This window comes from Alosa pseudoharengus, unplaced genomic scaffold, assembly GCF_046254945.1.
Source record: "Alosa pseudoharengus isolate Yale_2024_CS ecotype anadromous, Long Island Sound unplaced genomic scaffold, YU_APseudo_1.1 YU_APseudo_1.1_scf_20, whole genome shotgun sequence".
NCBI classification, from domain to species: Eukaryota; Metazoa; Chordata; class Actinopteri; order Clupeiformes; family Clupeidae; genus Alosa; species Alosa pseudoharengus.
Genome location: NW_027468664.1, coordinates 16,385,529 through 16,403,544, shown reverse-complemented (window position 1 = coordinate 16,403,544; position 18,016 = coordinate 16,385,529). Strand labels below are relative to the sequence as shown.

The 18,016-nt window shown below is 48.6% G+C and overlaps 1 protein-coding gene across 2 annotated transcripts in view; it reads right to left on the bottom strand.

The window, feature by feature from the left end:
• lrp6 (low density lipoprotein receptor-related protein 6) overlaps nucleotides 1-18,016 on the bottom strand; it is a 59,697-nt gene that overhangs the window by 17,432 nt on the left and 24,249 nt on the right. For both annotated transcript variants that reach the window (XM_076296699.1, XM_076296700.1), the window contains exons 6-11: nucleotides 14,061-14,457; nucleotides 12,430-12,601; nucleotides 6,552-6,768; nucleotides 5,180-5,469; nucleotides 2,516-2,742; nucleotides 405-589 (exon numbers count right to left, since the gene is read on the bottom strand). In XM_076296699.1, the coding sequence (XP_076152814.1) occupies nucleotides 405-589; nucleotides 2,516-2,742; nucleotides 5,180-5,469; nucleotides 6,552-6,768; nucleotides 12,430-12,601; nucleotides 14,061-14,457 (1,488 nt within the window). The remainder of the gene's footprint in view (nucleotides 1-404; nucleotides 590-2,515; nucleotides 2,743-5,179; nucleotides 5,470-6,551; nucleotides 6,769-12,429; nucleotides 12,602-14,060; nucleotides 14,458-18,016) is intronic.

The window sequence follows — 18,016 nt, the reverse complement described above, 5'->3', positions numbered from 1 at the left end:
TTAGGAGAGCGCTGTTTGCTCATTTTGTAATTATTTAAATTGGTACAATTGGTGAGTGGTGCAGAGTGGTAGTTCATGTCTTCACTCAGCTCTATTATTAGCCCACACATTTCTACATTGATTTCCACTCAATGTCTATACTACACTCTTAAAACTAATGTGTTGTCCCTATCTGGACACAGAGATGTGTTGAAAACAACACAAGTTGTGTTGTTTTCAACACATTTGTTTTAAGAGTATACCCATCTAAACCTACTGGGTCTGTGTTTCCATATAGAGTTATAAAGGCAAGTGGAGAACACAACTCAAAATACAGGGAAGGGCATTGGCATTTCTCAACAGGCATATAACCAGACAGCTTATCTAGTTCTGTACTAAAATAGCCTTAAAAGCCAGACAATTACCAAGCATGTTAGATGACTCGATGAGCGTAGTGTCCAGGTCGGTCCAGTACAGGCGGCGCTCGGCGTAGTCGATGGTGAGCCCGTTGGCCCGGCCCACGTTAGCCACTAGGGTGATGCGGCCGGTGCCGTCCATGGCTGCCCGGTCAATCTTAGGCCTGCCGCCCCACTCTGTCCAGTACATGAATCTGAGGAGAGGAGAGGTCAGGGAGAGGAAGAGAGAGAGAGGAAACACAATCAGAAAAACTCAATTGAGGCTTTGATGCAGAATAGCGTTATCAACCATTTTTTTTAATGTTATTTAGAGCACTGTTAGCAATGATTGTGGCTATGCTAAGGCTCTGTGGTCTGAAGATTCACTAGCTCACGTTACTCACTTATCACAAACAACAAAATATAAAACTGGACTACGGTAATGAAATGCGAGGTCAGTAGGGCATGTGTGAAGTCGTTGTTAACTCGGCCAGCGTTGAGGTCTACTGAAAATAGATGACAAGAAATCTGCGTGCTTCAGAGGGCAAACAGACACGCACACACGCACTACAAGAGCGACTGACTAGCTACGCGCATGTGGACAGAAAAGAAAGAGAGGGAAGAGAGGGAATGTTAACTTGGATCCCAGAAATCAAGAGTTCATTCCTGGAGCTGTTTGACAGTTCCAGGCTATAAACACCATTCAGGTGATGTCTGGATGAGCCTTCAATCACAGCTGTGGAGAAAGCCCCTAGGCAGCAGTCCAGTATCTGGCCTCACGCAACTAACCCTTCCCCCCCCCCCATCCACCCTCTTCCTCATCCACCATCCTCCTCACTTTCTCTGCTGGCAGAACACACTGTCTAACAAATATCTGACACCACACCACAGCCCAACACTGCACGCATGCACACAATGCTCACACGCATGGGCGCGCACGCACACACACACACACAAATGCAAACGCACACACAGTAACACAGCTCCACAATGCACACACAAATACACACATGCACAAAGAAAAATAAAAAAGGCTTTGAACGATATCCAGGAAGAAAAGAAAAATGCACAAGGATGCTGGATGGAAGCTGGAGCAAAGCTGGAAGACGGCTCCAGAGTTAACGGCCACTACTGGATCCTAAACGAAAGGAGGCGGATGAGGAACGGCAGGCCAAATCTGCAACAGTATTTATCTATGCAGGTCGCGTTTCAAGAACCCGGCGCATTAACAGGCCCCCCGATTCATGTGTGCCATAAACCCAGGGCTCCGAGACCGTAAAAGCCCAGATAAATCAAAACCACGAACAATGGCGGCGCACGAGGCCTTGCACAGAAGCAGCCGGGTGCCAGAGGGGTCCCATTCAGGGGTCAGTGGAAACTCACTTTGCAGGCCAACAGCAAAAATAAATGCATCAACTCGGAGGCACATGCTGTGATCGGCCCCTGGAGTTCGGCTCCGCTGGGACTTCTCTCAACAAATCTCTCTCCAGCCCGGCCGCTATTTACTTAGAGCAGGGAGCGATTCATTTGCTTTATTTTATTTTCACACTAATTCAACTTTTGGGAATACATGGCGAGGGAGTCGAAAAAGGGAGCCAGTGAACGTCTTGGCCCCAGATGAGGACATTTTGGAAGTTCTTAAATCCTCCCTTATTTAAGCTGATATTGATGTTCTGTGGCATAGAAAACGGAGAAGAAATCATAAATATGGATGGACGGGTATGGGCCCTTCCCAAAAGGTTATATCCACTTTGGTCATGGCAAACTGAAACTGACAACCATCATGAAGAGGGCAGTGGCGGAGTCTTTGAACTTCAACATGCTCATCCACGTAGTAAAAAACCCAGCCAAAACAAGACTGATAAACTATCTGTCTGTTTGCTTCCAGCTGTCAATGCCTCCACTCATCTCTCTCTTGCACGCTCTCAGATTTCTCAATCAATCAATCTCTCACTCATTCTCACTCTCTCTTCACCCATTTGCTCTCTCTCTCCTTTCTAATCTCTCTCCATCATTCATTTCTTTCTCATTTTTTTTCACTTGCTCTATCAATCACTCATTCACCTCTGTTCTTTCGCCATCACTCATCCTCACTCTTTCCCTTCTCCAATCTCTCCTCATCATTCATTTTCTTCACTTACCCCTCTGCTGGATCCAGAGCGAGGGCCCTTGGACTGTCCAAATCCTTCCACACCAAGACCTGCCGGTGCTGCCCGTCCAGCTTGGCCACCTCGATGCGGTTAGTTCCGGTGTCGGCCCAGTACAGGTTCTTCCCCAGCCAGTCCACCGCCATGCCTTCTGGGTAATCCAGCCCGAACTCCACCACATGCTCCAGGGAGCTGCCGTTCATGAACGCCCGGCTGATAGTCTGAGAGAGGGAGAAGGACAACAAGGAAGAAAAGAAAGACAAAGACAGAAAAAGAGAAATCTTAATAAGAACGACAGTCGACCAGGCAAGTTCATTAAAGGTGTACTAGGAAAATGAGGTTAAAGATCAACACAAGACAAGCAACTGTTGAAAAATGCAGCTGCAGACTTATGTCAAACAAAAACTACTAAAACTTTGAGCAACGTTAACTTTTACAAGAGCATATTAATAGTATAATTCACAGTATAATTTTTTTATAATTAATAACAGTGTATTAAAACAAAGACCGGCCCAATCTGGAGTGAGACCATGACAAAGAAAGCTAGCACAGTAAAATTACAGGCTAATACTGTGGACTGTTTCAGGCTCCAGCTCTGTGAGCCTATTTAGAAGCGAGGCGTCCCTGAACTGTTCTAGATAGCGTGCGTATGAGATGTGCATGAGAGGGGGTTTGTCTGCCAAGTTCAATTCCCTGCAAGGTGTTCCAGCAGCACTCGCAAAGCCCCTGGTACCTCGTTAGAGGAGAGAAAACATTTGCCTTGACGAAGAGCTGTGCTGGAGATCCCCCAAGCAAGGTCACATTTGTGCACTTGCCGACACAGGGGTGCACACACACATACAGTCAGAGACACACACACACACACACACACCCCACATGCACAAACAAGTACACTCAAAATCAGTAATGATGCATAGATCAATATATGCCAACGAGTAAACAAACATTTTCATGCCATCTACTCCTGCAGAGATGCTGTAAGCCCCCAAATAATTCCTCAAATTTCAGGAATGAAAACACTGAGAAAGTAGGCAAAGGCTGTGTATGTGTGTGTGAGCGAGTGTGTGTGCGTGTGTGTGTGTGTGCGAGCGAGTGTGTGTGCGTGTGTGTGTGCGCGCGTGCGTGTGTGAGCGACTGTGTGTAGGGGGGTAGATGAGGGAGAAAAAGGAAAAACAGGATGAGTGGCGGGCGGCTAGAAGACTCGCAGCTCATTTAGACAGCCGGAGGAGCAGTAGCAGCAGTCGCGGGGAAGGTAGAGATGCAGCTCTCTGAATTATTCATACCTACTAAGACATATATTGGCTCCCAGGTTGCCCTGATATCCTACCTCCCTCCACCATCAACACCACCACCTCCTCCATCAGCCCCAGCACCACTCTCTACCCCACCCCCATCTCCACCTCCATATCACCCAGAACCTTCTGTCCCACCCAGACATACGGAAGCTGAGGAAAAGCTAAAGCAGAGAGAAGGACACAAGCAGGGCAACTATTGGGGTATTTATTATTGGTCCAATGCATGTACATTCACACAGCCAGTGAACCGGGGTATTAAAATGGATGGAGGTGAAACATTGGCCAGAGGACTTCAAATGGATAGGACCACACACACACACACACACACACACACACACACACACACACACACACACACACACACACACACACACACACACACACACACACACACACACACACACACACACACACACACACACACACACACACACACACACACACACACACACACACGGAAAAAAACACAAACAGAGGGGCGGAGTCTGCTTAGAAAAACAGAAAAGACTGGAGTAAGAGAAAACAGAAGGAGAAAACAAAACAAAGGGAAAGACAGAAAGGGAGGAAGAGAGAGGAGTGGAAAGGGCACCCAGAGGAGCGGGTCGGCAGCTGTGGAGTTGGTGGTTGGCGGTGTGTGTCGGTCATCACATCGGCTATCTCAGTCCACACAGTCCAAACATACACAGTGACTCACTCACTCTGTGGTCAGTCTGGCTACTCCTCTCCTCACCATATCTCAAACCCAAGACCCACGCAACCAGATGTCCACCCAGACACACACACACACACACACACACACAGAGAGGGAGAGAGAGAGAGAGAGACACACACACACACACACACGACACCAACCACACACATCAACTGCTTTCTATAAACACAACATTTGACTGTGCTTTCAGGAGCTGCTTTCTGCGTTACGTTGTTGTGTTTTCTTACAAAATAAAGCTATAAATAGACTTGAAAACTAATCATTTCCCTTAGCTAAAACAACAGTAGAGGCTCACAGTCCTCGGGAGAAAGAGAGAGGGGTGGAGAAGAGGTGTTAAGCGAGAGGGAGAGAAAGAAAGAGCAAGCGAGCAAGACGAAGGGAGGGAAAGAGATGGAGAGAGATGGATGGATGGAGCGAGAGAGCGAGAGAGATTCAGACATCAATTATTTCAAAGCTGCCATCTCTGGGGATCCCATTATTGAGCCGCGCTTCGGGCAGAGAGCCAGCGAAGAGGAGTGGCCTGGCGCGTGTGTGTATGTGTGTTCCCTACACACTTCCTACCCCATCCCCTGCCCTGCATTCACACCTCCCTCCCTCTCCTTCCCCCTACCCCCTTCTCCTCTTCCTCCTCCTCCTCCTCCTCCTCCTCACCTTGAGCGTGATGTCGGTCCAGTAGATGCGGTTGTCGGTGACGTCGAAGTCCAGCGCCGAGGCCTCCTTGACGCCGGTGAGCGGGATGGCCACGTTGTTGTTGTTGGTCTCCAGGGAGATGCGGCGGATGTCGGTGTGGCGCGAGAAGAGCAGGAAGGCCTCGGGCACGATGCACGTGCTCATGTCGGCGATGAGCTCCAGGCCGATGGGACAGGCGCACGCCACGCCCTGCGGACGGTACAGGCACAGGTGGCTGCAGCCGCCGTTGTTGTCGGCGCACGCGTTCGTACCTGAGCATGGAGATGGTGGGGGAGGAGGGATGGGGAGAGGAGTAGAGAGAGAGAGAGAGAGAGAGAGAGAGAGAGAGAAAGAAAGAGAGAAAGAAAGAAAGAAAGAAAGAAAGAAAGAAAGGAGAGAGAGAAAGAAAGAAAGAAAGAAAGAAAGAAAGAAAGAGAGAGAGAGAGAGAGATAGTGGGGGAGGTAGAGGATGAGGGGGTTTGGGATGTTGCATGGTGAGGGATGGGATAAGTGGGGAATGGAAAACGAAAGAAAGAAAGAAAGATAGAAAGAAAGAAAGAAAGATAGAAGGGAATGGAGAGGAGAGGATGAAGGGGGTTGGGAAACAAGGCATTGAAATAAGACAGAAAGAGGGTGCACAGGGAAAAGGTAAGGGGGGGGGGGTGGAGGGAAAGACAGTTGAGAGGGAGAGAAAGGAAAAAAAGATTTCACTTTCTAATCATCAACTCACCAGGACAGATGTACAGTTAAAAAAGAAAAAAAAAAGAACACAGTTGGAGTCACACCCACATCGAACAGGGTTCAGCGTTCAATTATTAACGGCGAGTTATCCCCATTTCCCTACACTGCCTGCCCCTCGCCGTCCGCTCAGGCAACCCCTGCTACTTCAATGAGTCCGTACCACACCACGACCCCCGCGGAACACGGAGCCGGCCTCGCAATCACACAGCATCTCCAACAGACTGCTCGCTTCACAGCCTCCATGCTGTGGCGATGGCTACAGTTAAATATTCTTGGATCTACTGAATCAAATTTGTCAATTAAATATGGAACTGATCAAAGCTTTTAGCATTTATTTCATTAAAATATGCACTGGCGGGCAGAATAATAGGTTTAATCCTCATTATGCTAAAAATACTCCTACTCCATATCTCTTACACATTGGATGAGATGATTTTACTCATAGGCTACTGTACATAGGAAGACTACATCAGGTGGAACACATGCCAGAAATGCAATCATTAGAAACCATGAGCGGAAACACACACACACACCCTCTAAGAGGGTGTCTACTAGATCTAATGAGTGGAAATACACACACACACACACTCTCCCAAGAGGCCTTGTTGCTCACCGAAGGTCTCGTGCACGTAGGTGGCCTTGAGGCCCATGAGGTCGGGCAGCTGGTCGATGATGGTCTCGCGCTCGGCCGTGTGCTTCTGCACGCGCTCAATGCTGCGCCGCTGCCAGTCCGTCCAGTAGATCCAGTCGCCCAGCAGCGTGAAGCCGAAGATGTGCGGCAGCTTGTCCTCCACCAGGATCCGCCGGCCACTGCCATCCATGTTCATCACCTGAAAGTGACCAAACACATTTACATTAACATACTGTAGTGACCAAGTGACCAAACACATTACACATTTACATTAACATACTGTAGTGACCAAACACATTTACATTACCATACTGTAGTGACCAAGTGACCAAACACATTACACATTTACATTAACATACTGTAGTGACCAAGTGACCAAACACATTTACATTAACATACTGTAGTGACCAAGTGACCAAACACATTTACATTAACATACTGTAGTGACCAAGTGACCAAACACATTTACATTAACAAAATGTAGTGACCAAGTGACCAAACACATTTACATTAACATACTGTACATCCATTTAGATGTTATTGGAGTTGTTTGCGTAAAGTGACTGCATACATATATGCGTTTTTCTCATTTCAGCAAACCAGCAGGTTACTTGGTCATTTAGCAGGTGCTTTTATTCATAGTAGAGGGGGAAAAAACATGGATGTTTATATGCTAAGTATACGTCATTACAGAAAATCTAGTGTCCATCTAGTCACTATGAACTATGGTCCACCTCCTGTTGAACTACAGTAATACGGGCTGGACAATGAGGACAAGAGACACAAGAAAAAACTAAGAAAGAGGAAGAGAGAACGAGAACCAACTCCCGTCATGGCACAACACTTTAAAATGTTCCCACCAGTTGTTGAGATGCCGCAGCTTCAAGTTATAGCCCCTCTTTACCCCCATCATACCGGCCATTGCTCTCTCAGCTGTTCCTCGCCCCAACACATCGCACACTCGTGCAGTCCCCATTGTTTCTCTTCTCTGGCAAAATGTGTAATGTTCAGCAGCAGAGCAGAGCAGAGCAAAGCAGAGCAGAGCGGTACGGAGTGCTGCTGTGGCATACTTAAACACACAGAGTTTCTCAGGGAGTTGGGCTGCTATGATTAATAGCCCACAGCCATGTTGAGCACGCCGCTCCATAGGCACTGCTGTTTTGAGAGGCTCTGACTGAGAAGCTCCGTCAGAGGTCTGGTAGCTGTGCTCAGCAATACTGTTTGGGCTTTGTGTGTGTGTGTGTGTGTGTGTGTGTGTGTGTGTGTGTGTGTGTGTGTGTGGGGGGGGGGGGGGGGGGGTGATGGAATAAATGGGAAGATGGGAAGATGACAGGGGGTGATGGAGAGAGAGTGAGTGGGAGAGAGAGAGAGAGAGAGAGAGAGAGAGAGAGAGAGAGAGAGAGAGAGAGAGAGAGAGAGAGAGAGAGAGAGAGAGAGAGAGAGAGAGGGGAGAGAGAGAGAGAGAGAGAGAAAGCGAGAGAGAGAGAGAGAGAAAAAGGGAGACTTGGTGAATTAGATGGAGGAGACACAGGGAAGGAGGGAGAGAGACTTGGTGAGTGAGTGAGTGAGTGAGAATGAGAGCGTGTCATGGCGATCTGGCAGCGTGTTGCACCGTCTTTAATTAGAAGCAGCAGCAGGAGCAAACAAACAGGGACGCATATGGCTGCCACATTGCCGGCTACACACACACACACACACACACACACACACACTCTTGCACTCACACACACACACACACACACACACACACACACACACACACACACACACACACACACACACACACACTCTCTCTTGACTTTTCATGTGTATGTGTCTGTTTGTTTGTGTGTGAGAGTGTGCACGCATGTGTGTGCCCTTCAAAACACACAAACACACACACACAGTTTATTGTCATCCCATTGAAGCCAGACATTTCGATCCCTCTGCACGCCCAGTTTGGGAAGGCGGTGCCGGCCCGCTCTTTGCACCCAATTTGAGCATCTCTGTGGACATTCACTCTGCCTTCCTCCTTTCACGAAAGAAAGAAAGAAAAAAAAAACGTATTTCCATCCAGGACAAATACGGGAATATGTGTTAAACTGTTCTGTGTGCATTGTGAAGGGGAGGAATTTGATTTAGAAGAAAAAGTATGAAATCTTTAAAACATCTGCTAAGGAAGTGACCTCATTACAGTTAATAAACGCATGTGGGCTGTGAGGTTAATGACCACTGAAACACCTTGGACTGGGAGAACTGGAGGAAAGGGGGGGGGGGGGGGGGGTAGGCCACTGGGAACACATGCAATGCATTTTGGGCCGAAAAAGAAACCCGTCTGTAGCTTTAAAAGGTGCCAAAGGACTCTGAGCAAACAGTAGAGAGGCTGAGTCACTAAGTTCTGAGCGGTAGTTCCCCTACTTTATATTATTGATTTCTTTCAAAACCTCACATAAGAAGGGGAAAATGCAAAACCCTTGAGCTTGTATGACTCCTTTACCTTCTCTGTGGAGCTGCCAGGGTTTCACATACTCAAAAACATTTTCTTCCAAGATTTCTGGAGTTCATTTCAAACTTTATTTTTACTCTATTGGCCTTATTGTTTCCAGGCCTTGCCTGGTTTAAGTCGATGGAAGGGGGGGTGGGGGGGGGGATCCTTGAGTATACAGACTTTGGAAAACACAAAACATGTTCAAAAATGTACGCAACAAGTCCTGCAGGACGGGGACAAATGAGGGGGTGAGGAAGCAGTCACACATGAAAAGCAGATCCCTGGGGTCGTTTACGGAGATGACGGAAATGGTGGAAGAAAAATGTACACAGAGAAAGAGTGAGTTCTAGAGTATAGTATCCTCATTCTTTAGAGGTCCCCATTTTGCATCCCTCTGAAATGCTCACACATACTGTAGGTATGCACGAAAGCACACGTACACACACAATATTCAAACACACATAAACACAATAGACCGACACGCACACACACACACACACACACACACACACACACACAAGTGTATATATTTAAAAATGAAGTTTCCATTCACGGCGAAATGGCCTCAGCCAAAAGGTCTCCACTGGTTTGGGAGCTGCGACCACAGTGTGGTGTGGGTTTCGAATTCTGGGGCTATTCTAAACAGTGTCGACCGCAGCTGGAGTGGAGGCCGCAATCTGAACCAGATGTGGGCTGCAGCCGCAAAACACTGCCTGTGTGTGTGTGTGTGTGCCTGTGTGTGTGCCTGTGTGTGTGTGTGTGTGTGTGTCGGAGCCCCCAGAAAGAAAGGGCCCACTCAGACACTGCCTGAGCACAAAACACCAGGGCTGTCCCAACAACTGACGGAGATGAAAAGAAAGAAAACAAGGGCCCCCCCCCCCCCCCCTCCCCTCTTCCACCCCACTCTCATTTTAAGGGACACAAACTCCCAAACAAGGGGGGCAAACGCCAATAGACTTGCAGGGAGACTGAGAAGAAGGCAAATGAGAGGGAGATGAAGAAGAGGAGGAGGAAGAGGGGGAGGAGAAAGAAGGAGGGAGGAAACATCAAGCCTATTAGAACGACTGTAACCGCTCATCTGAAGTGGGCAATGACCGGACGTGTTGTTACGCCAACGTGAACCCGTCACCGCCATGCCAGCAGGAGCGCTCCGAGAGAAAGACCCCCCCCCCCCCCCCCCGGTTCGTGAAAGCCCACGAGAGAGAGAGAGAGAGAAGGAGGACGAGGAAAAAAAAGAGGCAGCTTTTTGTGTTCTCTCGGCGTGTTAAGTGGTCCAGGGGATCTGCGAAGATTAGCTGCGGTAGGTGAAGCCTCCTCGTGGAGGCGAGAGGCCGATCCAGCCGCCCCCCTGCTAAGGCATCTGGGGTCCGGCACGGACAGAGAGCTCTAATTTTGCTCGGCGCACCGACTGTCAGCACCTCTCAAAGTGCCGAACTTTAGGCGATCGAGTTTCCGCGGAGGCTGCCAGCCTTTGAAGTCGGACCAGTAGGAGAGGTGGGGGGAGGGGGGGGGATGTGGGCCTTGTCACCCGGGCCGCGGCGCTGGGAAAAATTAAATGTTCCATATTGACAGACAAGCGCAGGAACTAATCGCTGCCTTATTTCGATTGGCAAGTGTCAAACTCTGGGGGGGGGAAGAAAAAAAAATACCTTGTTCCCTCTAAAGTTCTGTTTCAGGCTGGATCCGATTAACACAAGGGCATTTTTTTCCTTCTTCTGAGCATTCAGGTCTCAAAGAAAATATTGCTTGAAAATACAGCAAGGCGCCATAAACCTCTCCTAACCCACACATGGGACCTAACATCTGTATTAGCTCATAAACAATACTACCTACATTGTACAAGACGCAGAAATTGCGCCACGATGCAAGGCTGCCTATAACAACGCAGAACTTGTTTGAAACTCTGAGAAAAGTTCAACTGGGACATGGTCAGCTGAAAAAACAAACTGGCCATAGTGACTATCAACATCACAGAAACACCCTGATTTAATGTAAATATGAAAACTAATACATGACAAATACTGTAAAAATTCCCCCACAGAGCCATGCCTAGAAAACTAGCCACAGACACTATGATTGTAGCCATAAATGCACCGACACACACGCACAGTGCACACCCACACACACAGTGCACACGCACACACACGCACAGTGCACACACACACACACACAGTGCACACCCACACACTCACAGTGCACACCCACACACACGCACAGTGCACACCCACACACGCACAGTGCACACCCACACACGCACAGTGCACACCCACAGTGCACACAGTGCACACAGTGCACACCCACACACGCACAGTGCACACCCACACACGCACAGTGCACACCCACGCACAGTGCACACCCACACACGCACAGTGCACACCCACACACACGCACAGTGCACACCCACTCACAGTGCACACCCACACACGCACAGTGCACACCCACAGTGCACACACACACACACACACACAGTGCACACACACACGCACAGTGCACACACACACGCACAGTGCACACACACACGCACAGTGCACACACACGCACAGTGCACACACACGCACTCAAGGCCTCCGGCTCCCTGCAGTGAGGCGTGCCAGTGAGACAGACTGGCAGACAGTGGAAGAGCCTAGGAGCTGCTGGGCTGCAAGTGTGTGTGTGTGTCTGTGTGTGTGTGTGAGAGAGAGAAAGATTAAGAGAGCAAACGAGAGATTGAGGCAAAAAGAGCAAGAGAGAGAGAGAGAGAGAGAGAGAGAGAGATAGAGAGAGAGAGAGAGAGAAAGATTAAGAGAGAGCAAACGAGAGATTGAGGCAAAAAAAGAAAAAGAGAGAGAGATATAGATAGAGAGAGAAAGAGAAAGAGAAAGAGAGAGAGAAAGAGAAAGAGAAAGAGAAAGAGAAAGAGAAAGAGAAAGAGAAAGAGAAAGAGAGATAGCGCTAGTTCTTAGGCTGGCAGGGGACTGGCAGGGAGTGGGGCCGCTGGCAGTGGCACAGCATGGAGCCGGCCTGCCGCGGGTCGGCGGATAAACCCTCCACACAAAGGCTCCCCTCCGCCCACCACCGCATTATCAGGCCGGATTATCAGCGGTGGTAGCAGCACCCGCACACCACCACCCCACACACTGAGCATCTACTAATGAGAGGCAATGGTAAACACACACAAAAAAAAAGCAGACAGCAGAGATCTGGCTTGTGAGTGTGTGTGTTTTTTGGGGGGGGGGGGGGGTACTGTGCTTCCAGTACCAAACTCGAGCACACATTCATTCGCACTCACAAGCACGCCGCCACACTCACAAGCAGATGCCACAACATCGGTCTCTCTCTCTCGGTCGGTCTCTCTCTCTCGGTCTCTCTCTGGACAGTGTGCATAAAAACACCGGCAGACAGAAAGATGCTTACCTCAATCTTGTCCGTCTTGGCGTCGCCCCAGTACACCTTCTTCTCGTCGTAGTCCAGCGCCAAGCCATTGGGCCAGCCCAAGGAGGTGTTGACCATCACCACCCGCTCCGTACCGTCTAAGGCCGCCCGCTCGATTTTCGGAATCTCACCCCAGTCGGTCCAGTACATGTACCTACATGAGAGAGGTACAATAAACACAAAATCATGAGATAGATGTTTGTAGCATATACAAAACCCCAATTCTGACATCAAATAACAGGACACCATCCATAATAAGCAGATATAAGCAGGGTGTAAGCGGTTTGGAGCAAGCAACTCATCCTTAAACAAAACAAAAAGGGTTATACACGTTCCTTCTTTCAAGTCAAGGCAAGACAAACTATTCCTAACTAACTTCAGCTGTGCCAACCAACTGAGGCATAAAACCAGCAACTCAAACAGAGTTGTGGTGACCTCTGACTCTTCCCCTAAGCGCAGGTGGCCTTCTCCGCCCCTCGCTGGAGCAGCATGCTCCGCACGGTTACTCACGGATGAGTCACAGCCGCTGAGTGACAGGCCATCTGCCCAGAGGAAGGGAATGGGGAAAAAAAACAAAAAAGGCTAAAAGAAAAACAGGGGGCATGCTACGACAGCGGAGGAGGCACTCTATGACAAAGCCTGGCACTCCTTGGGTCTTAGTCATCTGCGCCCCCTCAACCAGAGAGGGCACAAAGATGCCGATGTCATCGCACCATCGGGCGTTCCCACAAAACCTCAGCGCGCGCCTTGTGGTTTTGGCGAAGGTGCAGCAGATGTGCATGATGATAACGGCGCTGTGCGTTCCTACAGTTAAGACAGGTGAGACTAACTAAGGGATGTGTGTGTGTGTGTGTGTGTGGGGGGGGGGGGCATGAACTAGTCTCTGCCCCTCTACTTGTCACAGCTGAGGGCAGATGCCTGGGTTGGGCTTTTTTAGAGGGAGACCCTCTTATTACAATCATCTTCGCTCACATGTGCTCACACATGCTCAAACGCACGCACCCATGGACACACACACACACACACACACACACCGCCGCCTGCCTTGGCTTTGGCAGGGAGGTCGGCAGTGCAAATGTGGTGACCTCACTTCCTATATAAACAGCATCTGAGGCACGCAAAGGCTGTGGTTTGACTTACAGCTACCCTTCCCTCCCTCTATCTCTCCATCCTGGCCCTCTGCCTCCTCTGCAGAAGCTGAGCAGATGAATTAGCACAGATGCTGCTCAGACCCGGTACCATTAGCTCTCCGAGTCGTGTGCACATCTACTTTAATACACTGGTATTGGCCAGCTCTACATTACCAAAGTGGTCTTGTACAGGTGTGCAGGTGAACAATTCAAGCACAATACAGTTGATCTATTATCTATGGTCTATTAATAATAAATATTTATTTTATTAGGCCATATTACTACTATAAACTGTTAATGTTTATGTAAATGTAATTTTTATTGTCATTGTAAGTTGCTTTGGACAAAAACGTCCACTGAATTGCTTTATGTTTATGGTTTTTAGCAATCACAGGCAAAATACACATTGCCGTGGAAAACATTGTGCAAATCGCTGGAATTGTGTATGCAACTTCAGGGAAGGAGCTTGAGCTAAAAGCTTACCCTGCCACTGGATCCAGCACAATGGCTCTCGGCTCATCCAGGTCTTCCGAGATCAGGATCTTGCGCATGGTGCCATTCAGACGGGTCACCTCGATCCGGTCGGTGCCGGTGTCGGTCCAGTACAGGTTGCGGGCGACCCAGTCCACGGCGATCCCGTCCGGGTGGCTCACCTGCGAGGTGACCACCAGCTGCGCGTCACTGCCGTCCAGGAAGGAGCGGCGGATAGCGCGCACCTCGTCGTCCGTCCAGTACACATAGCCCTCGATAGGGTCGTAGTCGATGGCGATGGCATGACGGATGTCCTCAGCGGGCATGATGATGTCGGTGAAGTCTGGCGTGTCCAAGGAGATTTGCCGCAGGTCGGTGCGCCGTGCCAGGAGGAGGAGTTGGGTGGCACCTGTGGGTGAAGGACGTTGTGAGAAAACGGCTATAAAAACACTGCATCTTGGCCAGCTCTGGCAGGGTATTTTGAAACACCAGTTTGACCAGATTCTGAACTGATGAAATGACTGATTGCCCTTTCACTCAACGGAAGCGTTTAAGCCTTGGTATGTGTATTTTATTCTAAATGTCATAAAGGTTATTTTGTACACATGACAAGGATTTTAGTTTGAAAGGTTACAGATAAGAGATTTAAAGTTACACAGGAAGTTGATAGTACGAGAGCTCCTCAAATTCAACATATATTTTCATGCACTTAACTGTCTGTACTTATATATGAACGCCACAACAAAACTAATCTTTTCAGACTCTCTCTTCTGAAATAATTCTTGGTTAATATTAACATTTTCTGCCCCAGAAAGGAGGGGACTTCATAACTTAACTAATTTCTTCTAATAGTCCAAAGTGTTCACCCTTCCTTTGCTCCAAAACAACTAAATTGCAACAGTAACACCTGTGCCACGCAAACACAGCCTCAAGCAAGTAGGCCTATATTGACAACAGAACTCAAGAGATTTGTTTGGACCCAAAGTATACTTCAGAGAACTAGCCCAAAGCAAGTCAATGACGACTAACAGAGTTGGAAGAGGGACAACTGTAACTTTATAGTAGGTGCGGACACCAAAGGCCCAGGTAGTGGGTATCAGGTTGCACAAAGCCTAAATCCTTGTCGTTTAAAAAGCTCCACGAAGAGACTGTTATTGTTTAGACCATTCTTACTTGGCCTCAAATCTAAACATCTCCTGAGAATGATTCGGGGTAAATCTGCTGTAGTCAAACAGTTCAGTCTTCTATTCCCAAATCCCCCAAAAAAAAGAGAGTGCCCCCTTCCTCCTCACTCACTTCAACTCAGACCAGCAAAGAGGTCTAGAAAAGAAACAAGAAAAGAAACTCATTTGTCTGCCCATGTTCCTAGGAGCGGATTGTCCTGCCCCCTCATACAGCTACCAACCCCCCCCCCCCCCAACCAAAAAAAACACCTCAATTGTGAAAGATCAATCAGAGGCTTTGCTTTGAACAGTCAAGCATGGCCGTAAGCTCCCCCTCCTCACTCATCCCTCGTTGCCTCCACCCATCTCTCCTCCTCCTCTCTTTCTCTTCCCCCTATTCAGTTAGATGTGCATTCCCCTATAGGCCTCCATCTAGTTAAGACTTCCCAGACAAACAAAAGCGACTGGTTCCCCCACCCACCCATCCACCCCTACACGCACGCACACACACACACACACACACCAACTCGGCTGGTGGCCCCTGCAACACATCTGACAGCCCTTGAAGATGGACTCGTTTTGCTCAGGGTTTCGATTTTTTTAGAGGTTATTTTTTCTTGTTTTTTTTTTTTTGAGCAAAACCCAAGTCAGCAACTACTAGGCGTCTATGCTGTACCAGAGGTGTGCAACACATAACTTTCATATTTTCATGGGCTAACCATGTTTGTAGGAAAACATACTTCATATATATGGTGGGACATACAGTATTACTAAAACTGGAATAAACACCGCATGATTATCCTTTTCAAGACTGACATGTGAAAAGGTAGTTTTTGGGGTATAATGCATTTTTTAGCAATGGCCAATCAAACCCAGCATGATGGATGCATGAGACCTACATTCACCCACTCTGGGACCCATACATTCACCCACTCTGGGACCCATACATTCACCCACTCTGGGACCCATACATTCACCCACTCTGGGACCCATACATTCACCCACTCTGGGACCCATACATTCACCCACTCTGGGACCTATACATTCACCCACTCTGGGACCCATACATTCACCCACTCTGGGGTGCAGGTGTCACGGAGGTGTGGTAAGTCATGGCTCGCAAGAACACTATACACAGTGTTTGACAAATTAGCACCCTGCTAAGACTCAGAGACTTGTTTGGTCTTATGGGACAGGCTTTTATGGGGATGGGGAGGTAGAATGTTGCACGTGATGGATGGTTTGAGGGGTCTCTTAGTGAGGGTAGGAAATAAGCGAGTGGTTGCCTGACTAAAAGGAAGATGCAGGCAAGAGTACACCCGTCAAAATCCCCGGTACAACGATTTTACCCCTCGGGGCACACCTTGGCCCAAACCCCTGGTGGCATGGAGCGCACCGGGGGGGGAGGGGGGGGGGGGGTTTCAGTGAGAACTACCCCTCGCCCTCCCCCCCCCAACCCAAAGCCATGGGAGACGGTGAAAAGCTGGGCAGAGAAAGAGGGCATTGTCCATAGGGGGAGCATGTGATCCCTCTCCCTAACAAAGCCTCCCTGCCCTCTCTCCCCCGGCAATCTGTTGACTGGGGGAAATGAAGCAGAAAAATATAAATAAAAAGAGCGGGCAGAGATGGGGGTGGGGGTTAGTCTAGAGGGAGTGAGAGAAAGAACACAAGAGGGGAAGAGAGAGAGAAAGACAGAGAGAGAGATAGGAGTGAGAGAGTGTGCTAGTGCAAGTGAGGAAGAACAAGGCATTGGGGAGAAGGGGGAGGGGATGTTGCTGCTGGTGGTGGGGGTTGATGGAATAGTCAAGGCTGTGAATCACACAGCTATCTCAATGAGAGGCGTTTCCATGGCGACCACAGGTCAGTCCACAGCACCTTCGGCTGTACACATCGGCTGAGCGCACAGAGGCGGGGGGGGGGGGGGCTGGGGTGGAGAACACACGAGCGAGCGAGCGAGAGAGAGAGAGAGAGAGAGAGAGAGAGAGAGAGAGAGAGAGAGAGAGAGAGAGAGAGAGAAAGAAAGCGAGACACCGTTAGAGAGGGAGTGAGAAAGACAAAAAGAAAGATGGGGTTGGGGGGGACTAGAAAAACAGAGTTAGTAAGGGAGAGAAAAAAAGAGAGGGAGAGGCAGGGAGGGAAGAGAGTAGAGCCTCTTTTCAGACTACAGTATTTCTCCTTGCCTGTGTTTCCAATTCAACAGAACAAAGCACGCTCCTTTGAACTCAGTCCAAAAACAAACTGCGCTGCACAAAAGCCTGTGTAGACATTTGCATATACAAACGTTGGGAGTTCAAAACATCTCTCGAAGGGCCATTTAAGATCCTACAACAGTTTAAGTAAGGTTAACCAAATGACTGCTCCCATCTCTACCTTCTATAGCTACTGCGTATGTAAGAGACAGTGACACTACTCAAAATGTAAACAATTTAGCCAAACAGCGCACTGACGAGTTTTAAACAACCATCACAAAACAAGCAAAAGTTAACAGAACTCCACGAAGGCCTTCTTGAAACTTATATGAAGAGAAGGGAAAAAAGTGTACCCTGGATAAACTTGAAGAAAATGACAAGTGACAGACTTTTTTGGCTGATGTTTTGCATTTAGCTTCAGAAAAAAAGGAAGGAAAGGGACAAACTACATATATTTAAAAAAAAAAAATGTGATTGCGAGCTCTCTTTTTCCACTGAGGCACTTTTCTGGAGAGGCCTCCACCTCTTTCCCTTCATCCCGTGTCTCCAAACAGAGATTTCTTCACCACGCTCCGCTTTTCAGATGCAACACTTCCGGAGCAGCTTACAGAGGAGA